The sequence below is a fragment of the Oncorhynchus nerka genome, linkage group LG23, assembly GCF_034236695.1.
Source record: "Oncorhynchus nerka isolate Pitt River linkage group LG23, Oner_Uvic_2.0, whole genome shotgun sequence".
Taxonomy (NCBI): Eukaryota; Metazoa; Chordata; class Actinopteri; order Salmoniformes; family Salmonidae; genus Oncorhynchus; species Oncorhynchus nerka.
This window is the reverse complement of record NC_088418.1, coordinates 15187565-15212989: the sequence shown is the minus strand read 5'-3', so window position 1 is coordinate 15212989 and position 25425 is coordinate 15187565. Positions and strand designations below refer to the sequence as shown.

The 25425-nt window shown below is 48.0% G+C and overlaps 1 protein-coding gene and 1 pseudogene across 10 annotated transcripts in view; one reads left to right on the top strand and one right to left on the bottom strand.

Annotated features, from left to right (window-relative positions):
- Positions 1-17579, top strand: part of LOC115107178 (calcium/calmodulin-dependent protein kinase type II subunit gamma-like) — a 37361-nt gene extending 19782 nt beyond the window's left edge. Inside the window, exons 7-23 of one of the 10 annotated variants that reach the window (XM_065007882.1) lie at positions 2071-2173; positions 3642-3725; positions 4034-4128; positions 4443-4565; positions 5524-5607; positions 7599-7641; positions 8605-8664; positions 11640-11680; positions 11867-11950; positions 12909-12947; positions 13046-13091; positions 13257-13337; positions 14195-14332; positions 14508-14583; positions 14667-14761; positions 14845-15081; positions 15325-17579. In XM_065007882.1, coding sequence (XP_064863954.1) covers positions 2071-2173; positions 3642-3725; positions 4034-4128; positions 4443-4565; positions 5524-5607; positions 7599-7641; positions 8605-8664; positions 11640-11680; positions 11867-11950; positions 12909-12947; positions 13046-13091; positions 13257-13337; positions 14195-14332; positions 14508-14583; positions 14667-14761; positions 14845-15077 — 1425 coding nt within the window. In that variant the 3' untranslated portion in view covers positions 15078-15081; positions 15325-17579. Of the gene's footprint in view, positions 1-2070; positions 2174-3641; positions 3726-4033; positions 4129-4442; positions 4566-5523; positions 5608-7598; positions 7642-8604; positions 8665-11639; positions 11681-11866; positions 11951-12908; positions 12948-13045; positions 13092-13253; positions 13338-14194; positions 14333-14507; positions 14584-14666; positions 14762-14844; positions 15082-15324 lie in introns of all 10 variants that reach the window. The other 9 variants (XM_065007881.1, XM_065007884.1, XM_065007886.1 and 6 more) reach the window with 9 other exon arrangements.
- A 3884-nt stretch (positions 17580-21463) lies between these two features.
- LOC115106337 (neurotrypsin-like) overlaps positions 21464-25425 on the bottom strand; it is a 29667-nt pseudogene continuing 25705 nt past the window's right edge.

The following is a 25425-nucleotide window of genomic DNA, read 5'->3' as shown; positions in this document are numbered from 1 at the left end:
TAACTTTTTAATTCCATCTTGCATTGCATTGGTGAACTCTCAGTCCACTTGCTCCACATTGAGCCTCTTTGCCACTTTGATTGGCCAACATAAACAACAAGCTACACACGTGAAGGCTACCTGATGGCTACCTGATGGCTACCTGATGGCTACCTGATGGCTACCTGAAGGCTACCTGAAGGCTACCTGAAGGCTACCTGAAGGCTACCTGATGGCTACCTGATGGCTACCTGATGGCTACCAGGCTTTTTGTGGGGCATATGTCATTAAAAAAAAATACATTTGAAAAGTTTGTTTTATTAAATGAATCATTTGAAATGTCATGGTGTGTCCTTGTATGTAACAATGTTACATGGATAATTGAATTTAGAAAAAGCCTTTTCAGTGTTTTAAAATAGGCTTATTTTGAATATTCTAATAACCATGCACATCCCTGGTGTCTGAGGATAGCTGTATTACCTCTTGTTTGCTGTCTGGCTGATTTGTTGGCCTTTTATCCTGAGTAGGCTTTTACTGCAGTCCTTTACACACACACACACACACACACACACACACACACACACACACACACACACAAACGAGCGCATACACGCAGTACACTTAGCATGCAGTCTGCAGGGCTGTTTAAATGACTCCCAAGTGGTTTCCATGACTACAACCCTATGTCCATATATGGCCGCAGAGAGAGTCTTAGGAGAGATGGAGACCCGCACACTGTCGAATGTGGACAAATCCAAAACACATGCTTAAATGCAAAAATACTAATGATTTATTGGGCCATCATGATGCCCAAAAAGTGCATTGTGCATAAAATGAAAGGGGGAAAATTAAATTGCAAACGTTTTGATATCAAACTATCATCAGTGTTAAGGCCAGTACACACGCCAGGTATGTAATTCACCTTCAAATACAAGCGTCACATGATCCAGTGAGTAAATACATCCAATCATATATGTACTTAAGCAATAAGGCCAGAGGAGGTGTGATAGCCGTGGTATATTAGCCATATAAGGGCTGTTCTTATGCACGACACCACGAGGACTGCCTGGATACAGCCCGTAGCTGTGGTCTATTGGCCTTATTTCACAAACTCCCTGAGGTGCCTTATTGCTATTATAAACTGGTTACCAACGTAATTGGATAAACGTTTTGTCAAAGCCGTGGTATACGGTCTGATATATCGTAGCAGTCAATCATCATTAAGGGCTCGAACCACCCAGTTTAGAAATGCAAATTGAGTACCTAGTCCAGTAGAATGCATGATTTTAATTATATGAGAGATCTTTACTCATCTTTCTCTTACGCGCCTTCTCTTCCTCCTTCATGTCTCCTTACCCCCCCCCCCCTTTTTTCTCTCCCAACTGAATGTAATAATAATCTTTGATTTGCATGTGTAAATGTTGCCTTGTCAGAACTGTACAGAAGAACAAAAGGAATTACACATTTGACAAATGCATCTCTGTCCCGCTCTCTCTGTTTCTACTTCCCCTGTACACTCTCTCTGTTTCTACTTCCCCTGTACACTCTCTCTGTTTCTACTTCCCCTGTACACTCTCTGTTTCTACTTCCCCTGTACACTCTCTCTGTTTCTACTTCCCCTGTACACACTCTCTGTTTCTACTTCCCCTGTGCACTCTCTCTGTTTCTACTTCCCCCTGTACACTCTCTGTTTCTACTTCCCCTGTACACACTCTCTGTTTCTACTTCTCCTGTACACTCTGTTTCTACTTCCCCCTGTACACTCTCTCTGTTTCTACTTCTCCTGTACACTCTCTCTGTTTCTACTTCTCCTGTACACACTCTCTGTTTCTACTTCCCCTGTACACTCTCTCTGTTTCTACTTCCCCTGTACACACTCTCTGTTTCTACCCCCCTGTACACTCTCTGTTTCTACTTCCCCTGTACACACTCTCTGTTTCTACTTCCCCTGTACACACTCTCTGTTTCTACTTCCCCTGTACACACTCTCTGTTTCTACTTCCCCTGTACACACTCTCTGTTTCTACTTCCCCTGTACACTCTCTCTGTTTCTACTTCCCCTGTACACTCTCTCTGTTTCTACTTCCCCAGCCTGAGAACCTGCTCCTGGCCAGTAAGCTGAAGGGAGCTGCGGTGAAGCTGGCAGACTTTGGCCTGGCCATCGAGGTGCAGGGGGACCAACAGGCATGGTTCGGTAAGACCACACACACCCTTCATCCAACGTGTTTAGGTTTGGTTTATTTGCACCAAAGAAAACGAAGTGAAATCCGAAACGGTGTGCAGGTTAGGTTGGAAGTCCCAAAAAATCCACAAAAATGTATATAAGTACAAAAAAAAGTTGGTTAAATCTGCTAAACAAGCGCACTTTTATTTTTACATGATATACACAGTAAACATGAACCATGTTTGATTATGTGTGAGAGCCACAGGCTACATGGAGGGGACGAGTGGGTAGTTTGGGTCATCAGACTGACCCCTAGTCATTGAGGGATGATTGTGTTTTGTCAATGTGAAGATAGGAGTTCCAGAGTATGGAACCTCCGTCTCGAACAGAGAATTGACTGAAATGCGGCAGCAGGGAGGGTGAAGGCTATTGCAGTGTCTGGTTGAATGGGTGGATTTGGGAGTTAACCAGGAAGAACCCATCAAAGGGTTTAGGTAGGCTGTCTGGGAGGGATTTGGAGATGCGTTGGATTATATTGAGTTTCTTAAACAGACTGTTGGCTTGGCTTGTCTTGCAAATGTATTTTGTGTGATGAGTAATTTGTGTATTTGTGTAGGTAGAAAGCATATGTACTGGCTCATTGCAGTAAATGAGATATGGGTTACTTAAGCTTGTAGTGTTAGGAAACAAGCCTGATGAACCAAAACACAAACCATCTGTGTGGTGGTAGCAGACCACTCTTCTGTCTGGTGGTACCAGACCACTCTTCTGTCTGGTGGTACCAGACCACTTTTCTGTCTGGTGGTACCAGACCACTCTTCTGTCTGGTGGTACCAGACCACTCTTCTGTGTAGTGGTACCAGACCACTCTTCTGTGTAGTGGTACCAGACCACTCTTCTGTGTAGTGGTACCAGACCACTCTTCTGTGTAGTGGTACCAGACCACTCTTCTGTGTAGTGGTACCAGACCACTCTTCTGTGTAGTGGTACCAGACCACTCTTCTGTGTAGTGGTACCAGACCACTCTTCTGTGTAGTGGTACCAGACCACTCTTCTGTGTAGTGGTACCAGACCACTCTTCTGTCTGGTGGTACCAGACCACTCTTCTGTGTAGTGGTACCAGACCACTCTTCTGTGTAGTGGTACCAGACCACTCTTCTGTGTAGTGGTACCAGACCACTCTTCTGTGTAGTGGTACCAGACCACTCTTCTGTGTAGTGGTACCAGACCACTCTTCTGTGTAGTGGTACCAGACCACTCTTCTGTGTAGTGGTACCAGACCACTCTTCTGTCTAGTGGTACCAGACCACTCTTCTGTCTGGTGGTACCAGACCACTCTTCTGTCTGGTGGTACCAGACCACTCTTCTGTCTGGTGGTACCAGACCACTCTTCTGTCTGGTACCACCAGACAGATTTCACCACTTTGCTGCAGACAAAGTGAATGTTATTTCCAGGACAATGTAAGTGTGAAACCATTTTGTTTTATCTGTCGGGCAGGTTTCGCAGGTACCCCTGGCTACCTGTCCCCTGAGGTCCTGAGGAAGGACGCCTACGGCAAGCCTGTGGACATATGGGCCTGTGGTAAGCCTTAAACCTCTTTAACTGTAGACGGAGAACAAATCTAAATAATCATCTAGTGACTACTGGGTAATGTGTGTCACCATCCCATTGCTTAAGAGAGGCCATGGTGCAGAGGTCATCCATCTTACACCAGGGTTTACAGAAAACTGAACCAATCTCTCTGCCTTTCTCTTGGTCTCTCTCTTGGTCTCTGTGTCTCGGTCTCCCTCTCTCTCTGTCTCTCTCTCTCTCTCTCGGTCTGTGTGTCTCTTTCTCTCTCTCTCGCTCTGTCTTTGTCTCTGTCTCTTTGTCTCTCTCTTTCTCTCTAGGTGTTATTCTGTATATCTTGTTGGTGGGCTATCCTCCATTCTGGGATGAAGACCAACACAAACTCTACCAGCAGATCAAGGCTGGGGCCTATGATGTGAGTTTGTGTGTGTATCTGTGTTTGGGTACTATGCAGGGGTTGGCTGGACAGCTGGGGAATTTTTAATAGTGTCAGATTGAGAGCTGCACCCCAGCTATTGATCCTATCAGCCTCCTGACGCATTGCAGAGGTGTGTGTGTCTAGTATTCAGGTTATATAGTTAATGAAGACTGGTACTAAGACATTCAAACACACGTTAACATTCTGAATTGTAGGAAGACTGATTGTGAAGAAATCTGTTTGTTATGGACATAATGCAGATCATGGTATTTTTTTCTGTTTCTCTTCCTGTCTCTCTCTCCCCCCCCCAGTTTCCCTCTCCAGAGTGGGACACTGTTACTCCAGAGGCTAAGAACCTTATTAATCAGATGTTGACTATTAATCCTTCCAAGAGAATCACTGCTGATCAGGCTCTCAAACATCCATGGATCTGCGTAAGAGCACGCACACACACACACACACACACACGGCGACCGCGTCCAAAACCTGTCTTGCCTACTACTTACTAAAATGACATACTGTGTACAACATTATTTTTTTATATATATATATTTTTCATTTTTTACCCCCTTTTCTCCCCAATTTCGTGGTATCCAATTGTTCGTAACTACTATCTTGTCTCATCGCTACAACGCCCGTACGGGCTCGGGAGAGACGAAGGTCGAAAGCCATGCATCCTCCGATACACAACCCAACCAAGCCGCACTGCTTCTTAACACAGCGCGCATCCAACCCGGAAGCCAGCCGCACCAATGTGTCGGAGGAAACACCGTACACCTAGCCACCTGGTCAGCGTGCACTGCGCCCGGCCCGGCTGCAACAGAGCCTGGGCTGAACCCAGAGTCTCTGGTGGCACAGCTAGCGCTGCGATGCAGTGCCTTAGACCACTGCACCACCCAGGAGGCCCTGGTGTACAACATTCTAGACTCCCCCGTGCCGAGAATGTATAATCTAATGAGGAGTATTCCTGTATGTAATAAAAAGCCAATTCTGATTGGCTCTGCCTGGCTGTGAGTGGACCCAGGCCCAACCATATCTGCACTCCTGCCCAGTCATGTGAAATCCATATATATTAGGGCCTAATGAATTTATTTCAATTGACAGATTTCCTCATATGAACTGTAACTCAGTAAAGTCTGTGAAGTTGTTGAGTTTATATTTTCTTAATGTATAGACATTAAGGAAATTAAATTAATTAATTATGTATATGACATTCTGGAAATTAAGTGCAGACTGAATTTGAGACATTTCACCTAATATATAAAACCTATTTTTGCATACTAAAAATCCACCTACTATTTAAATATGAAGTACAGGTATTCGGACATGGACATGCATACATACATACAGTTTTGTATAGTGTTTGATACTCGTCTCTGTCCCCTCCTATAGCAACGTTCCACCGTGGCGTCTATGATCCACAGACAGGAGACAGTGGAATGTCTGCGCAAGTTCAACGCTCGGAGGAAACTCAAGGTACACTATTGCTGCTACCTCCTAGACCACCTCCTCCTCCCACATACCTCCCTCCTAGACCACCTCCTCCTCCTCCCACATACCTCCCTCCTAGACCACCTCCTCCTCCCACATACCTCCCTCCTAGACCACCTCCTCCTCCCACATACCTCCCTCCTAAACCACCTCCTCCTCCCGATATACCTCCTCCTCCCACATACCTCCCTCCTAGACCACCTCCTCCTCCCACATACCTCCCTCCTAGACCACCTCCTCCTCCCACATACCTCCCTCCTAGACCACCTCCTCCTCCCTATATAACTCCCTCCTAGACCACCTCCTCCCACATACCTCCCTCCTAGACCACCTCCTCCTCCCACATACCTCCCTCCTAGACCACCTCCTCCTCCCTATATAACTCCCTCCTAGACCACCTCCTCCTCCCTATATAACTCCCTCCTAGACCACCTCCTCCTCCCTATATAACTCCCTCCTAGACCACCTCCTCCCTATATAACTCCCTCCTAGACCACCTCCTCCTCCCTATATACCTCCCTCCTAGACCACCACCTCCTCCCTATATAACTCCCTCCTAGACTAGACCACCTCCACCTCCTCCTCCTAGACCACCTCCTCCTCCCACATACCTCCCTCCTAGACCACCTCCTCCTCCCACATACCTCCCTCCTAGACCACCTCCTCCTCCCTATATAACTCCTCCCTAGACCACCTCCTCCTCCCTATATAACTCCCTCCTAGACCACCTCCTCCTCCCTATATACCTCCCTCCTAGACCACCATCTCCTCCCTATATACCTCCCTTCTAGACCACCTCCTCCCTCCCTATATACCTCCCTCCTAGACCACCTCCTCCTCCCTATATATACCTCCCTCCTAGACCACCTCCCTCCTCCCCCTATATATACCTCCCTCCTAGACCACCTCCTCCTCCCTATATATACCTCCCTCCTAGACCACCTCCTCCTCCCTATATATACCTCCCTCCTAGACCACCTCCTCCTCCCTATATATACCTCCCTAGACCACCTCCTCCTCCCTATATATACCTCCCTCCTAGACCACCACCTCCTCCCTATATATACCTCCCTCCTAGACCACCACCTCCTCCCTATATATACCTCCCTCCTAGACCACCTCCTCCTCCCTATATATACCTCCCTCCTAGACCACCACCTCCTCCTCCCTATATACCTCCCTCCTAGACCACCACCTCCTCCCTATATATACCTCCTCCTAGACCACCACCTCCTCCTCCCTATATACCTCCCTCCTAGACCACCACCACCACCTCCTCCTAGACCACCACCTCCTCCTCCCTATATACCTCCCTCCTAGACCACCACCTCCTCCCTATATACCTCCCTCCTAGACCACCACCTCCTCCTCCCTATATATACCTCCCTCCTAGACCACCACCTCCACCTCCCTCCCTATATACCTCCCTCCTAGACCACCTCCTCCTCCCTATTTACCCTCCCCTTAGACCACCACCACCTCCTCCCTGTATACCTCCCTCCTAGACCACCACCACCACCTCCTCCTCCCTATATCCTCCGACCACCACCACTCCTCCTACCTATATACCTCCCCCTAGACCACCACCACCACCTCCTCCCCCTAGATATACCTCCCTCCTAGACCACCACCTCCTCCTCCCTGTATACCTCCCTCTAGACCACCACCTCCTCCTCCCTGTATACCTCCCCCCTAGACCACCACCTCCTCCTCCCTGTATTCCTCCCCTCTAAACCACATTTTTACCAATATGTTATTGGACACATTGGATGTGGAAATCCAGAAATTATGTCTGCATCATTTAGAATGGAGTAGAATGTCCTTTTAAGAAGTCACCACAACTGAGCTTCTCAGTCCTTCTACATAAAACCAACGGGTCTGGAATTACATGTACAAAGGGATCCTCTTTCCCCTACCCTACCACACCCCTCGTGATCATATCTCTTCATTAATTATCCCTTCTCTCTCTCTCCTAGGGAGCGATCCTCACCACCATGCTGGTGTCCAGAAACTTCTCAGGTGGGTGTGTCTCCTCCCTCGCTCCAGTTACTGACTGAGGGAGGAGGACAGAGGGCTCTACTCTCCCTCCTCCCTGGAGTCTACCTAATGTAGGTTTTTAGGCCGAGAGGAGGAGTGTGTGAGTGCTCGGAGACGTGTGTGTTTTCAGAACACAAGTTCTGAAGGAGAAGAGGAGGTGAAAGGAGGTGCCATAGGGTGTCAGTACTAGGTGCTAGGAGGAGGTGCCATAAGGTGTCAGTACTAGGTGCTAGGAGGAGGTGCCAGTACTAGGTGCTAGGAGGAGGTGCCATAGGGTGTCAGTACTAGGTGCTAGGAGGAGGTGCCATAAGGTGTCAGGAGGTGCCATAAGGTGTCAGTACTAGGTGCTAGGAGGAGGTGCCATAAGGTGTCAGTACTAGGTGCTAGGAGGAGGTGCCATAAGGTGTCAGTACTAGGTGCTAGGAGGAGGTGCCATAAGGTGTCAGTACTAGGTGCTAGGAGGAGGTGCCATAAGGTGTCAGTCCTAGGAGGAGGTGCCACAAGGTGCCAGTGCTAGGAAGGTGCCAGTGCTAGGAGGAGGTGCCATTAGGTGTCAGTACAAGGAGGTGTTAGGAGGAGGTGCCATTCTAGAATGTAATATTTCCAGCAGTACTATGTGTTTACATCTATGTGTCTAACACTTTTCTCCCTCTTCTTGTCGGCTCTGGAGTGTGTGTCAGTACTAGGAGGTGTGGTTTGACAGAGGACGGGCCATATTTAAGGCTCTACTTTCTCTCCTTTACTAGCTAAGATGATTAGAGGTTAAGACCTGGCCCTAAAGGAAGGGGGGTATTACGTCCTAGATGGCATCCTACTCCTCGTATAGTGCACTACTTTTGGCTACTATATGGAGAATAGGGTGTCATTTGTGATTGGTCACTGTATTGGGTTAGGCCAGCCCAGATTTGCATAGCTCCTCCCAATTTGAGTATTTCTGTCCAATAGTGGGCCGGCAGCATACCAACCCTGCTGCTGTGTCCTCCACCGCCTCGCTGGCGCAGGAAGGTACGTCACAGAGACACGCCCTCTTACTTCCTCTACACACACTTCCGGATTCCTGTTTAAGCCCCTCCCACATCATACTAAAAGGAAGCACCATGGTTTCTTTAACTTCTGAAGGGGTCAGCAGGTTATCTAGCCCCTTTTTCTACTGCATGCAGCTCATGCTAGCACACACACACACACACGAACGAGAGTACGATATGGATGTTTTTAAGGATGATGCGAATACTATGCACACAGGCTAAATGCATGTAAAACTACACATAGTCTGTTAACAATACCACTCAGCCTCATATCATCAGAAAGCATCAAATTCATCAGTATATCAACCCCCCTCCCCACCTTCGTCCTGTGGTCACGGCCATGAGGGGGTTGAGGGGGGAGGGATTGGTGGGGGGGGCGTGTATCTGTGGCGACTGACTGACTGGAGGATGGACAGGAGCGGGAGAGGCACGCTGCCATCGTCTGACCTGGGGGGGGAACTAAGGTCGGCGATCCCATGTGGACTAGGAAACGGTATACGGTTTCTGAAAGGGTTGGATGGATAGGTGTAAGCAATATGGAAAAAATGATATCCAGCCAATCATAGTGGAGCTACTTCCATAATATTTACACCTAGCAAATCCTTTCATATCTATAGGTGTTTCTAGAAGGTAGGGTTATAGTAGAGTGTTGAAGCGATAACAAGGGGCAGGAGTTAGTGTCTCCCCTGAGCGTGCGATTGGTGCTCTAGGGTTCCGCATGAGGGTGATTGACAGAAGCGAACGGTAGAGCCCTTCAATCACAGAGCTCTCCTCTGAGAGTGGACCAATCGCCTGCCAGTAAGCCTCCCCGCCACCACGTCACTGCTTGCCCCCTCTGCTGTGTATGGCTGAGGCGGACTTTGCTCTTTGCTTATGATGCGCTCTCTTCCCCAATCACATCGTCACACTGTAGCACAGGAAAGTGTGGCGAGCTGCAGTCAATACAAGATGTCAAGTGTGAACAATGTGGCTGTGTTACCTTGCTGCATGTGAACTTGTATGCCCTATACACTCCATTTACCCTTCTCCCTGAAGTGTGCACTCACTCACTTCCCCTCCTAGATGTGAAAGGATTGGACTGGTTTGAGGGCACACTTGAGGAAGGACAGGGAGAAACTGGATTGGACCATTTGAAAGTTACTCTTCCCTTCGTGTCTTCCTGAAAATAGCCACTGTTGTAAGGTGAACGTTCTTAGTGGTGGCCACGTTCCAGGACAACTACACTGCAGAGGCCTGCCTGCCTGCTCGCAGGTGTTTAACATGTCAGTTCATCCGACGCCCACTGCCATGTTGTGGCTAGCAGCCATTGGTTGCTGCAATGAAATGTAGTCTGTAATGTAGTTGACCTGGAACTCGACCGATAACGTCGGACCGCGATCATTTGGAAGAAGTTGGTGCATGTTGAGGGTGTTTGAACGGGTTCCGTGCTAGCCCGCCCGCTGGGCAGCTGGGTTGAAGACGTGGCAGAGCTGAATGGTTAACCAGTCAGGGCCCAGCTCTGCTGTGTGTTGAATGGTAGGTATGCACCTTGGGAACTGTAGATGACGTGAATGCTGCATGGTTGGTCCGTTTTGTTTATTCCAGCCGTTCCTCTGCATGACGTAAAGCGCATGGCGTGGAACGGCTCTGATCAAGGCTCCAACCCCGAGTCGGAGCACGCTCAGTCTGCTCCACTAGGGAGCCACACTGTCCCTGTAACAGCCAGTACCACAGCACAGTAAGAACACACGCACAGCAGTGCACAAACCACCACCAACAACTAAAGGATGCCCACTGCCTAAAACATGTCTGTCTCTCTCTATTGTCTTCCTCCTCTCTCCCACTTGTTAACGGAAGGTAAGCATCACCAAGACGATGCATGCAGCCCATTAAAAACAGTGACAACAGCAGCAGGATGGATGTCTGACTGACTGGAGCCTCCTAAAGGAAATCAGTGGTTTACATTAACATCCACTTGGCTCTGCTATAGCTCTCCCTGAAGTGTACACTTGTTCACTCCCCTTTGTGGATGAAGAATGAATAGACTGCCTTGGGTGTCATGAATAGTGTTGAAAATACCCTTTAGTCAATGTTCACAACAATCCAATGCTTTTCAATCCATGGAGGGGAGGGTGCTGACTGATGTGACATCCTGTGGGGACCAGGTTGAGTAGGACATCCTGTGGGGACCAGGTTGAGTAGGACATTCTGTGAGGACCAGGTTGAGTGGGACATTCTGTGAGGACCAGGTTGAGTGGGACATCCTGTGAGGACCAGGTTGAGTGGGACATCCTGTGGGGACCAGGTTGAGTGGGACATCCTGTGAGGACCAGGTTGAGTGGGACATCCTGTGGGGACCAGGTTGAGTGGGACATCCTGTGGGGACCAGGTTGAGTGGGACATCCTGTGGGGACCAGGTTGAGTGGGACATCCTGTGGGGACCAGGTTGAGTGGGACATCCTGTGGGGACCAGGTTGAGTGGGACATCCTGTGGGGACCAGGTTGAGTGGGACATCCTGTGGGGACCAGGTTGAGTGGGACATCCTGTGGGGACCAGGTTGAGTGGGACGTCCTGTGGGGACCAGGTTGAGTGGGACATCCTGTGGGGACCAGGTTGAGTGGGACATCCTGTGGGGACCAGGTTGAGGGGGACATCCTGTGGGGACCAGGTTGAGGGGGACATCCTGTGGGGACCAGGTTGAGGGGGACATCCTGTGGGGACCAGGTTGAGGGGGACATCCTGTGGGGACCAGGTTGAGGGGGACATCCTGTGGGGACCAGGTTGAGGGGGACATCCTGTGGGGACCAGGTTGAGGGGGACATCCTGTGGGGACCAGGTTGAGTGGGACATCCTGTGGGGACCAGGTTGAGTGGGACATCCTGTGGGGACCAGGTTGAGGGGGACATCCTGTGGGGACCAGGTTGAGGAGAGATGTTTCAGCTCTTCTGTTGCTTTATCTCTCTCTCTTTTTACAGCATGCAAAAGCTTACTTAACAAGAAGGCGGATGCTGCTAAGGTAAGGAGTTCAATCTGATGTCATATAGCTAGCTGTCTCTCTCTCTCTCTCTACACACACCCCTTCTGGCTCACAGGGGTGGTGAGGAGATCACTTGATTTAGTGGAGAATTACAGGCTGTATATGTAAAGAGGGAAATTAAGATTTGACTCTTTTCAGTTGAGTTTTGTTATTTGTGTGTCTCAGCCTACGACCAACAACAACAGTAAGAACAGCATAGTGAGTGCCATCAATGCCATGAAGGACAACAGCATGGCCGCCGCACAAATGGTACGGATCCTTAACCACTACTTCCTCTCCTAGCACCCTAACCACCTCCATTCCCCTCAGCCTCGTCTCCTCTCCTAGCACCCTAACCTCCTCTCCTCCCCCGTTCCCTTCATCACGGTCTCCTCTCCTAGCACCCTAACCACCTCCATTCCCCTCAGTCTCCTCTCCTAGCACCCTAACCTCCTCTCCTCCCCCGTTCCCTTCATCACGGTCTCCTCTCCTAGCACCCTAACCACCTCCATTCCCCTCAGCCTCGTCTCCTCTCCTAGCACCCTAACCTCCTCTCCTCCCCCGTTCCCTTCATCACGGTCTCCTCTCCTAGCACCCTAACCACCTCCATTCCCCTCAGTCTCCTCTCCTAGCACCCTAACCTCCTCTCCTCCCCCGTTCCCTTCATCACGGTCTCCTCTCCTAGCACCCTAACCACCTCCATTCCCCTCAGCCTCGTCTCCTCTCCTAGCACCCTAACCTCCTCTCTTCCCCCGTTCCCTTCATCACGGTCTCCTCTCCTAGCACCCTAACCACCTCCATTCCCCTCAGCCTCGTCTCCTCTCCTAGCACCCTAACCTCTCCTCCCCCGTTCCCTTCATCACGGTCTCCTCTCCTAGCACCCTAACCACCTCCATTCCCCTCAGCCTCATCTCCTCTCCTAGCACCCTAACCTCCTCTCTTCCCCCGTTCCCTTCATCACGGTCTCCTCTCCTGGCACTCCAACCTCCTAGCAACTTAAAGTCCATGATCCCTCCCTAGCAACCTACCCTCCATACTGTTCTCCCGTCTCTTCCTAGTGGTCCTAGTGGTCTTGTGTGTGTTGGAGTGTTTAAGTTTGGACCCTTCATGGACCTCTAAATCCTTCCTCCTCCATCTTAATATCATCTCCAACCCTAACCCCCAGGCTCGTGTGTGTGGTGTGTGTGTGTGAGAGACCAGACTTAACTCCATGCTCCCCTTCTCCCAGGAATCTCAAAATACAGTGGTTGCTGCTGATGGGGTCAAGGTGAGGGTGTTGGGTGTGCAGTTAGGTTAACAACATACGAGTCAGACTCACACTGTGTGTCGTTAATCTCTCTCATCACTATCTCTCTCTCTCTCCAGGGTTCTACAGAGAGTAGCAACACAAATGAGGATGAGGATATGAAAGGTAGTAAAATGACTCTCTTCCTCTCTTTGTGGTCTAACATATTGTTTCTGATAGGATGACCTGCCTGTGCTATATAGCTAGCTGTGTGTGTGTGTGTGACTCACCCGTGTGTGTGTACATGCGCATTATTTTGTGTGTCTGTCCGTGTGTGTTCTAATCTAGCAGACAGCGTTGTGATGATGAGTCAGGGAAGTGCTACAGACGAGATGCCCGCTCTTCTGACCTCGTCTGACAACTCGCCTGCCAGTAAGTGTTTTCACAGCAACCACAGCCTTTTGTGGTCGTCCCAATGACGTAGGGGCTAATAGGATCCTTTGATAGTCACGTCGGCCTAATTATATTCACCTGTTTTTGTTTGTCTTATTTCCTGACTTGACACATGTAACTGATGAAATGGCTCCCAAATTAAACGTTTAACTGTTGAGGTTTAGATATTGTAAAACAATGAATAAAAAAAGGTGTAAATTGTATTATTTAAATGTGTGTGTCCCGAAGTTGATGGGTTAGATTTTTCTCTCCTCTGAAAGTCACCCTCTGAGTTTAGTCAGCAACACGTGACAACAGAGGGCCCTCAGTGTTGGTTGGGGTGAGGGGCTGGTTAAGGATTCAGCCTCTCTCTCTTCCTCCATCTTCACTGTGTCCATCTCTGGAACAGGAGGGTGAAGGACATGCGTCTTCTACTTTTACTCCTCCTCTCTCTTCCTCCCCCACGGTGCTCCCCTTCTCTCTCAAAACGCTGCTCTCCTGTTGGCCAGTGCTCTTACATGCTGTGATCCAATGGCAGGCCTCTGTTCTGCTTCTCAAATTGCTGATTGGAGAGCCATCCTTAATGTGTATCGTCAGTTTTCATAGAGAGAAATGTGTTTCCCTTCATGTGGAATGCAGGGACACGTAGTGTAAAATCATGATACAGGAAGTAGATTCCTTCCCCGTCAGCTGAGCTGCTCAGCCCTCCCCCCACGGTCTGTTTCAATGCCTTTTTCATTTTTCATGAACCAACATCCATCATTACTGTTCCTTCATGTTGTGTGTACGAGTGGTATGCATGTGTCTAACTGCATGTGTGTGTGTGTATGCGAGTGACCATGCGTTGTGTGTTCCAGCCATTCCTCTGCATGACGTAAAGCGCATGGCGTGGAACGGCTCTGATCAAGGCTCCAACCCCGAGTCGGAGCACGCTCAGTCTGCTCCACTAGGGAGCAACAATGTCCCTGTAACAGCCAGTACCACAGCACAGCACAGTAAGCGCACACACACACACACAGAGAGAGAGATATACACACTAGTATGGAGCTGTCAGAGAAAAAGAGAAGAGGTAGAGAGAGAGAGAGTAGAGCTATGCTGGCGGGTAAGATGTAAAGTAGTTCCTATTTAGCTAGATTGCTGAACTTCCATCTCTCTCTCTCCTCTCTCAAGCCCGTAAGCAGGAGATCATCAAGATAACTGAACAGCTGATTGAAGCTGTGAACAATGGAGACTTTGAGGCCTACACGTGAGTACAGCTACGTTGTTTCACACGGCTGATTAGTTACTAACATGAACCTAATGTTGTCGCTCTCTCTTCTCCCTCATCAGGAGGATCTGTGATCCAGGTCTGACCTCCTTTGAGCCTGAAGCTCTGGGGAACCTGGTGGAGGGAATGGACTTCCACAAGTTCTACTTTGACAACTGTGAGTCTTTCGCTATTTCATACACTTCTGGACATACAACGGAGTTCAGCAGAGATCCAAACATGTTTTCTGTGTTGCTACAGTGCTGAGTAAGAACAGTAAGCCTGTCCACACCACCCTGCTGAACCCCCACGTTCATCTGATTGGAGAGGAGGCTGCCTGCATCGCCTACATCCGCCTTACACAATTCGTCGATGGCCAGGGCCGACCCCGCTCCAGCCAATCGGAGGAGACCAGGGTGTGGCATCGCCGCGACAGCAAGTGGCTCAACGTCCATTTCCACTGCTCTGGTGCTCCGGCCGCACCCCTGCAGTGATCTGGTATGTACACAAATAAACTGTGTGTGTGTATAACTAACCTTGTGGAGATACACAATTGATTCCCATTCGTATATATTACTGAACCTTAACCCCAAAACCTAAGCCTCACCTTTAACCTTTAACACACACACACACTTTTTAGAACGTTCAAGGGATTAAAGGTTTGCTCCCATTCTCTCTCTCTCTCTCTTTTTGTCTTTCTTTGTCTCTCTCTTTCTTTGTCTCTGTTTCGATCTCCCTCAGGTGTACAAACACTCCAGTCGGAGTGTGAGTTTTTTGGGGCGTGTTTTCGGCTAGTGTGTTTTGGCGGCGTGTCCTCTTTGTGGATTGGCCCATGCCAGGTGCCCGGCCGGGCAAGACTGCACCCTCTCTGCAACACCAACCAATCCCGTCTATCCTTTGATCCGCTGGGGGCCGGCCGAGTGTGGACTCCGCCCCTGTGGGAATGATGCATGCATCTGACGCCCAATAGGAGGGCTTGTCCTTTGACCTCTGACCCCTCCCACCCGGCAGCCATTTTGTCTCCCGTCCACGGCAGCCATTTTGAGATGATGAGAGGAGCTGGGGGGAGGAATGAAGGGTTAATGAACTTGTAATGCCAGATATGACAATGAGTTGTAAGTATACAGGATAATATATGACTAGTATCAGACAACACCCAACCCTACCAAGCATTTATATATACGTCGAATGAGAGGAGAGGAGAATGTGTGTGATTTGTAAGAGGTGACATGTTGGGTTTTGTAAATGGAGAATTCCCTAGCAGAATTCTGGACGGAAGGACAGTCGGTTCGATCAGAAAGGATGTAATAACTTGATGTGAGGAAACACCAAAGTGTACAACTGTAGGCTTTTTACACGTTTCTGTGTTTTTTGCTGGTGTAGTTTTGTTAAGAGAAGGGAAGGTAGGGGGGTGCATTCAAGAGCGATTTTGTTTCTGTTGTGTTTTTAGCCTTGTGTTTACGTTGCGTTTCTGTGGACTGTGTCCGAGTCTGTTTGAGACGAATTGTAAGTGACTGAGTTTTAAAAGGGGTTTTATTGTAAAAGTGAAGCTGCAGTGTGTATGGCCTGTCTGTTTTATCTGTCTGCAGTGGGAGGAGAGAGGGACTTTTGGGGAAAAGGCGTCTGCATTTTGCATGTTTTCTCTCGCTCTCTCCCTTTCCTCACCCCTCTCCATTTCACACTCCCACCCTCGTGTGTTTTAGATGGTGTGTGTGTGTATAAGTCTGAGACTCATTCAGAGGCACGACAAAGGGGTCAACATCATCTGGTCACACACACCAGCCGTAGTCCCATGGCCATGTTCCTGACCCCATTTTGACATGACCTCTGACGTCTACATGTGGTTGACACCGTGTGACGATCAACAAGGGCGCTCACACGTCAACACGTGCACGCCTCCCGCCCAAATTCTTACTCTATCCTCACGTCCTGAGCCTCCAGTCTCACACGTTCTGTGTAAATGCATATCGTGAACACACTTGCTCACACCTACACACTCTGGTGTGTCAGGCGTTGTAACATATCTTCACCGCTGTACTGTCTCCATGGTGACACCCTGGTAGTGTGTTTTCATCTGTTCTTCATGCGGAGTCCCTCCATCAGTAACAGTGTCCTTCATTCTCCCCATTTATAGAGCGGTGTCTGTTTCTATGTGTGTGTCTGTCTGTCTCCTGGTTTGGGTTTTGTTGACAATGTTTTTGTTTACTGTTTGCAAAGTTCTGCACTCTACTATATATATATCTATATCTCACACACACTAAAGTTACACCAACTTTTTAACTGATCAGACTAGCTGGTTATAATATCACAGGGAAGGAAGGGACTTAATCAAGATCAGTTGTTGAGGATAGAAATCTGTTACACACACACACACAGGGAAAAGGGAATAGAGGGTGAACGTGGAGACAACATAATCAATTAAAATGAACAGTAAATGTATTCATTTAATTTCACCCCCTCAGTGGTATTTCAGTCCTTATATTGGCCATTCAGGTGACAGAAGAGCGGTAGAGAGTTCAGAGATTATCTGTGGAATGAAACCAGAGAGAGATGTATGCATGTTTTCAGTTTAAGCATCTCCACCATGCACCTACCTGAACTAGGGTAGAGGATAAGGGTATATGCTAACAATATCATATTTGCATCTTTTGAAATAAAAATGAAAAACCTGCCTCCATCCAGAATATTGAATAGGTGACATGAGATTAAAAACTATTTAATGACAAAAAGGATTGCGGAGCCCTAGCTTGTTATGAAGCTCATGGTCAGTACTCTCCCTGCGTTGTGATGTTAACCTGTCGGCCTGCGCTTTCTTTCCCCAGCAGTCGTTGGACGCTGGAGTTTTTTTTTTGTTTTGTTGCATGATCATTATGTACGGTAAAATAAAACCATGAATTGAGGACGATCACGTGTTTGTCTCAATGTTAGTAGGTCCTTTATCATAGCTTTGTTATTCAACTTGGATCTTGAAAGTATTTAATAAAAATATTTCAGCACCTTTTTGTCTGTCTCTTTTCATATCCGAAACAAACAGTTTAACCAGTGTTCCAAGGTCCTGCTAGCTCTTACAATGCGTGTCCCGTATACTACTTCCAGGGGAGGCCTGGTGGGAGGAGCTATAGGAGGATGGGATCATCATGTCTGGAATGGCATTAATGGAACGGAGTCAAAAATGAGCCTATCCTCCTATAGTACCTCCCACCAGCCTCCACTGATTGCTTCATACTGATGATACTGTAGTGCGTGGCCTGATTAACATGGCCCTGCTCTGCTACTGTGACTGTTCACCTGAATCTATTGATGGTGTGTCTACCTTAGAAGTCTCTTAAGATTTCCAGTCATGTTGTGTTCTCATTTAAGGTGACACGACGGTGTTATATAGTCTGCACCTAATTTAGGGCAGTATTGTTACCTTATTTAAGGTGGACTGCGTAGTCCCGTGTGTAACCTTATTTAAGGTGGACTGCGTACTCCCGTGTGTAACCTTATTTAAGGTGGACTGCGTAGTCCCGTGTGTAACCTTATTTAAGGCGGACTGCGTACTCCCGTGTGTAACCTTATTTAAGGCGGACTGCGTACTCCCGTGTGTAACCTTATTTAAGGCGGACTGCGTACTCCCGTGTGTAACCTTATTTAAGGCGGACTGCGTAGTCCCGTGTGTAACCTTATTTAAGGTGGACTGCGTACTCCCGTGTGTAACCTTATTTAAGGTGGACTGCGTACTCCCGTGTGTAACCTTATTTAAGGTGGACTGCGTAGTCCCGTGTGTTACCTTATTTAAGGCGGACTGCGTACTCCCGTGTGTAACCTTATTTAAGGCGGACTGCGTACTCCCGTGTGTAACCTTATTTAAGGCGGACTGCGTACTCCCGTGAGTGTGTGTCAGATGTAGGACAAGTCTCTCGGTCCCGGTCTTCTCTGTGATTAATGAGGACACTGCTGCAGGTCAGCTTCTACACACACAATATCCACCACAGCCACACACGTTGACGCACACACACCCACACTAATACTGACTCACACACATTCACTGACCTACCGTCACATTTCCAGCATGCTGTCCATCTCTCTGGCCATCTGTCGCTCTCTCTTGTTCTCTACCCGTTTGTCTTCTCAAAGGTTACAGACGTCATGTTGACATGAACCGGGAATAAAAACCCTCATTCTCACGTCTTTCCTCAATTCCTTGTTTCTCTCCCGTCTTCTGCCTCTTTAAAATGTCAGAGGGACGCCATCCTTTTCCAAACGTGATACTTAAGGGCTTGATTCAATCCGTGTTGTGTGACTTCAGCACTAGAGCATGATTTAATTTTAAAGGCAATGTTTGCGTGTTCGTGGAGACAGCATTCACGTTAAATGCTGCAATCGGAAATGACTTTTTACATTTCAAGCTCGGACATTCCGCAATACGGATTGAATTGAGCCCTAAGCCTACCTCTGACGTTTTGAGACAGAGGTGAGGGGAAACGAGGAAAACCCGCTTGTAATGTCTTCGAATACTCTCCTCGCTTCCCTTTGATAGGTTGAGACAGAGACGGCCAGGGAGAGGATGAGGAATTTAACAAAAGACTATTGAGAATTACCCCTGGTCTCCACCGGTATCTTAAGTCCATTTATATTGTCATTGCCTCACATGGTCTGGTGCCCTGGGTTAAGATGTAGCACAGAAGGAGTCGCTAGAGAATAGCTTTATTTGAGGCCACACGGTGGCATTACAGCTTCATGCTGTAGATCAGCTTCCTGCTGTAGATCAGCTTCCTGCTGTAGATCAGCTTCATGCTGTAGACCAGCTTCATGCTGTAGACCAGCTTCCTGCTGTAGATCAGCTTCCTGCTGTATACCAGCTTCAGTAGACAACCTGTTCTTTCTGTCAGATTAGTGATCTTTGAAGTATTTCTATGCTTCCCGTTCTTAAGTTTTGTTTTCTCTTTTACTTTCTGTTTGGTACACCAGCTTCAAACAGCTGAAAGAAATGTCAGTGGTTTAGATGGTACAGTGATTCTCTACACTGAGTGCTTTAAAAAAATATATTCACCTTTTATTTAACCAGGTACAACTGCGACTTGGCTGTTTTGTCACGTCAACTAAAATTAAGCAAATTATTTAAATTTTAGCAACCAGGAAATGTCGGAGCGATTTCTACATATTGCACCTTTTAATCAACATGTAGGCCAAAACACCATACAACATTTTAGTCATTTAGCAAACTTATCAAGGTTCTTATCCAAACGGGTTTACAATGAATGCATTGAACTAAAGTAGCACATTCAGGTCTCTGTATCCACCTCAGTTTTGTGGGGTTTGACTGGAAGTTATGTGGGACTCCATCCAGCTGTGCAGCCCCCCCCCCAGTGGTTGTGATGATGTAGATACAGATATTAGAAACTATGCTCACTGTCGTCACCAAGCAGCTGTTCTACAGTGATACTCCTCTGTAAAGAACAGACAAAAAAAAGACATTTATTTTGATGTTCTAAAGACCAGACAATAGAGACCAGCACAATACTCTTCAATAGTTCACCGTGTTTCAGGACAGACCAGTCTGAGGAACACACAGATGTCTGTAAGACGGTTTTACTTTTCTACTGAGTCAAGACTCTTCACAGCTTCAAACGGAGACATGGTGAACTCTGTCTCGAATTCAATCAAACCCACAGAAGCTTTGTTTATGCGGTGTCTGTGTTTGCAAACTACTGCTTCCTAAGAGCAAACACACACTTGGTACAGTATGCAATGTGGGTTTGGTGGAATGTGTCCAGCTATGGAAATATTTCCATTGATTTAGGACTCTAGTCAATCTGTATCGCTGAAGACTTACGGTAGAAATGTGAAGGTCAGAGACGTTTGAGACGACATCTGCGGCGTTTACCGTGAACGCCGTCTCCACTAACGTGGGAACATTGCCTTTAAATGTCAATCACGCTGTTACGCTGAACTTCCGCGATACGGACTGAATAGACGCCTTAGTATGACTGAACCGTTTTACTCAAACATGAAGTCACAAGGAGGAGGTTAATGTAATGATTATACATGACAAACCACATGTTACTGGATAGACGGGAGTCTCGAGGATAAACGAAGAAGAAGAAGGGAATAGGAGCATTTCCTGTTTGAGAGAAACAGTTATGGAATACAAGATGCTTCCACACCTGATTGAGCCAGTTAGAAACAAAAAAACGATCATCAGGGCCATACTGTATATGAGCTGGTAGAAGTTTCACCTAACCACTGGTCCTGGGTCAGATCTTTTTGCATCCTCCCCACAGGAAGTTGGTGGCACCTTAATTGGGGAGGAAGGGCTCTTGGTAATGGCTGGAGAAGAATTGGTGGAATGGTATCAAATACATCAAACACATGGTTTCCATATGTTTGATGCCATATCATCTGGAGTTGGCTAATCTGATCCTAGATCTCAGGTTAGGGGCAACTTCTCCCTCAAGCATATGATAAATGATGCCTCTGAATATGACAACACCGTCTGCTACTGAGGTCATAGAAAAACGAGAGGAATATCAGACGTTAATTAATGCAACACATAAACAATCAGAAGTATTTACACACAACATTAACGACTAGAGCCATTCGGGGAGATCAGTAGAAAAATGATGAATACGATCCACCCCCTGGCTTTCCATGGCTTTGACAGGAGAGCGAAAAATAGAGTAGCATAGAATATCCTTTTGTTTTTTGTGATGTCGCAATGCCGTTGAGAGGCACAGTGTATGCCACAGCGCAGAATCCCTGGAGCAGTAGAGTCTTACTGTAGGGCACAACGGCAGATGGTAGCTGGGAACTGGCACCAACAACCCTCAGGTTACTGGCCTAAACCTCAAGGCTAACTGCCGCCAAATAAAGAGTCCAGTTTTGAGCCCCCCCTCCCCCCCCCCCCCAAGAAAGTCCAGTTTATTTGAAACGAGAGAGACGAGCTTCTCCAGTTGGCATTTGAAAGAAGCGACAGTCCCATCCAAGGTAGATAGCATCTTCAGGAATACGAACGTGATATTAGACATTCGAGAACAGCTTTTGAACAACAGCTTATATATTATTTTTTTTTACCACTAAGGAATAACAGATCATTCTGGACAGACTTCACATTCAAATAGGGCATCACAAGAAACTCAACCCCACTGTCAGAGAAATTACTACCTAAAGCATGTCGTCTAGCTACACATTATCACTACAGCACCTCCCCTCCCAGACACACATATGATACACACACAGATGACACACATACATGAATGCACACACCCCATAGCTAGTGTAATACACATGCACACACACACACACAAGTCTACATGGTCAGGGGGGCAGAGGTGGATCTCTTCTCGTTCTTCTTCTCTTGTATCTTTCCTCTTGCTCTCCCTCCTTTTCCAACATGTCCTCCTCTTCCTCCATCATCATCTATCCTTCCTCCTCTTCCTCTGACAGTCACATGACACAGCCGGTGAGCCAATGGCGTGTCCTGGATCAGACAAGAGTGTGTGTGTGTTTATTGTGAGTGTCTGTATGCTGATTGTGTTTGTGTTCATTGTGATTGTGTGTGTGTGTGTGTGTGTATATTGCTGTGCTGGTTGTGTGTGTGTGTGTGTGTGTGTGTATATTGCTGTGCTGGTTGTGTGTGTGTATGGATTGATCGTCAGTGTGTTTGTTTCAACTGGTCAGGATTGTGTGTGTGTGTATGTCCCACTCCTGTGTGTGTATGTGTGACTTCCTCGATCCAGCCCCGGAACCGGCTGACCCGTGTGTAGAGCGCCGGGGTTGAGGGGTCGCTGCAACCGTAACCCCCGGAGACGATCCCGGTCAACACCCATCGCTCTCCCTCCCCCTGACATACCAGCCCACCGCCCCAGTTGCCCTGGCAACCGTTGTTCCCGTGGAGACGGCGTGTGTCAGGGGGGCTGCCGGCGCACAGTGTGCCGTGGGAGGAGAAACCATCTCCATAACGCTTCTTACACTGCCATGACGTCAGGAGGGGTACCCAGGACTGGAGCACAGCGTCTACAGTACAGTAGGGAGGAATAAGTTACTAACATCTCAGCACTAAACCATATATCCTTAGAGGTTGTAGTTAAGAGGTAGTGGAAAGTGAGGCATACCTGGGCCGTCCCAGCCAGCGGTAACCGCGGCAATGCAGGACAAGGGGGTCTTCCCCCCCGCAGCATCCGGGGTGGGGAGGCAGGCGGCGTTGGTGTGGGGGTCAAAGGTCAAACAGTGATCCTTGGGGCTGGGCAGCCTCAGCAGGGCCAGGTCATGACCCCCAGGGCCCTGATCTGCTCTGAACTTTCTATGGACCACCACTCGCTCCGGGGTGAGAATTCTGTCAGAACCCCCCACGCGTACCACATACTGAGACGGGCCAATACCAAACCTGGGAGGGGGAGAGGGAGAGATAGCAGGTGTAAGTGTTTGGAAAACGGGGACATAAAATTGGATAAAAGAAATGAAGGCAGAAAAAGAGGATGTGAGCGCTGAAAGTAGAAACAAGGAATGACTAAAAAAAGGAGAGGAGAAAGGAAAAGGAGAGGAGAAAGGAAAAGGAGAGGAGAAAGGAAAAGGAGAGGAGAAAGGAAAAGGAGAGGAGAAAGGAAAAGGAGAGGAGAAAGGAAAAGGAGAGGAGAAAGGAAAAGGAGAGGAGAAAGGAAAAGGAGAGGAGAAAGGAAAAAGAAGAGAAAGGAAAAGGAGAGGAGAAAGGAAAAGGAGAGGAGAAAGGAAAAGGAAGGAGAAAGGAAAAGGAGAGGAGAAAGGAAAAGGAGAGGAGAAAGGAAAAGGAGAGGAGAAAGGAAAAGGAGAGGAGAAAGGAAAAGGAGAGGAGAAAGGAAAAGGAGAGGTCTCACCTGGTGAAGCAGTGAGCGGAGGCCAGGGCCCAGCAGGGAGAGATCAGAGTACCACTACAGATAGGATGGCCATCTTTCCCCTCAGAACCCAACCACACTGACACCTGCCATGGCCACAATGTCCTAGAAGAGAGGGGGAGGGAGAGGAGGGTAGAGTGTCTGTGTGTGGTGTTTGTGCGCGTTAACTTGTGTCTTCTCATGAGTCGTGTGATATTCTGTGTATCTACGCTGTACGTTAAGCTTCTCTTACCTGAGTACATTCTCTCCTTCTCCTCCACTCTTCCTCTCGTTCCCTTCCTCCACAATCTTCCTCACTCCACAGGTGAGCTCACTTGGCCTGGCCTGGCCCTCTGTTGCTCGGGGGGCGTGGTTACAACTCACCCCTGCATCCTGTCTCCATCTGCAGCCGTCACGGGCCCGGCCCAGAGACGGACACTCCCCCAGGAAGTCCTCCTTCCCGGTACACCTCACCTGGTCCAGGTGGACAGGACCCTTCCCCCGACCGAACCCACCTGCTGCTACCGCATGACCACTGAGGGAGGAGGAGGAGGAGAGGGAGAAAAGGAGAACAGGAAAAGGGGGAAGAGTGGGAGAGTGAAAGACGGAGGAGATATTACAAATGCTGTATTGAATGAAGCTACTCTTCAACACAAAGGTCTGTGAACACACACAGACACACTCACCTGTGGCCCAGCTGTCTGCAGACCACGGCAGCGTTCAGATCGTTCCAGCCTGAGTCACAGATACTCCCCCAGTCTCCATGGAGATAGACTTCCACACGACCTTCGTTATGGCTACCACCCCCAAACAGACGCAACAGAGGACCTGCAACACAAACATACTTGTACAAGCTAATGAAAAGGCCTGATGGTCGCTTGGCCGTATTGCTGTCGGAGTAGGCCTCACCTGTGGCAGGTGCAACAGCCGGCACCTCATTGGTCTCTTCCTCTTTAGGTCCGGCCCTGCATCGCACGCCCACGTCCTCTCCATGGGAACAGTCGCTACGGCCCCAGGTGCCATGGCGACAGTCCAGCAGGGACGACTCCGTCCCCTCACAACGCACATGGTCCAACAGGATGATACCAGAACCACCGCCGAACGTTCTGTCAGTCACCACCTCAGCATGCCCTCTAGAGGTAGAAGTTGAAATGACATCAACTTAAAAAGGCACATTGTGGTGGTTGTTGATGTCTAAACTTTTACGGTGATGTCATATTACTGAGTCTACATTTAAACAGTGGGGTGGGTTTTCTGGTTACAGGAATCATCAACAAGACTCTTCCCAGTGTAACCCCTAGGGCTGTGGCGGTCATGAAATTTAGTCAACCGGTTATTGTCATGCCCAAGACTGCCGGTCTCCCGGTAAATGATCTTTAATTAACATAGACAGTTAAGCGCCTCAGCGCATGATGCAGACCTTTGGAACATTTACATTTTTAAAAGTTGAATAAATCTATTTAATATATAATAAATCCTTTATTTTATTCAGGTCTAAAGAAACATTATGACATGGAGAAAATGTAGTTCAGAGGAACAGAATAGGAGTTGACCTACTGTGTGTTATCAGGCTATGCACCATGCCATAGGCACTGGGACACTGGGCTTGTTCATTTAGCTGACAAGATATGCTTAGAAGTCCCGTGGCATTATTTTATATTATATGATTTTATAGTAAGAAGAATTGAATTGAACTTAACTTAACTTAAGAGTGAGCATATGAAGTGTTTACGTTGAGTGTAAAAGTGAACATTTGAAACAGGTCCTATATGCCAGATTTACAGTTATTTGGTCACTTTAGTTGTGAACGATTACAAACCTTAGAACGTGTTAGAAATCAAAAACATATATGGGCTGCATGATGTGACTATAGTCTATTCTTGCCCTTTGTGCTGTTGTCTGTGCCCAGTAATGTTTGTACCATGTTTTGTGCTGCTACCATGTTGTTATGTTGTTGTTATGTTGTGTTGCTACCATGCTGTGTTGTCATGTGTTGCTGCCTTGCTATGTT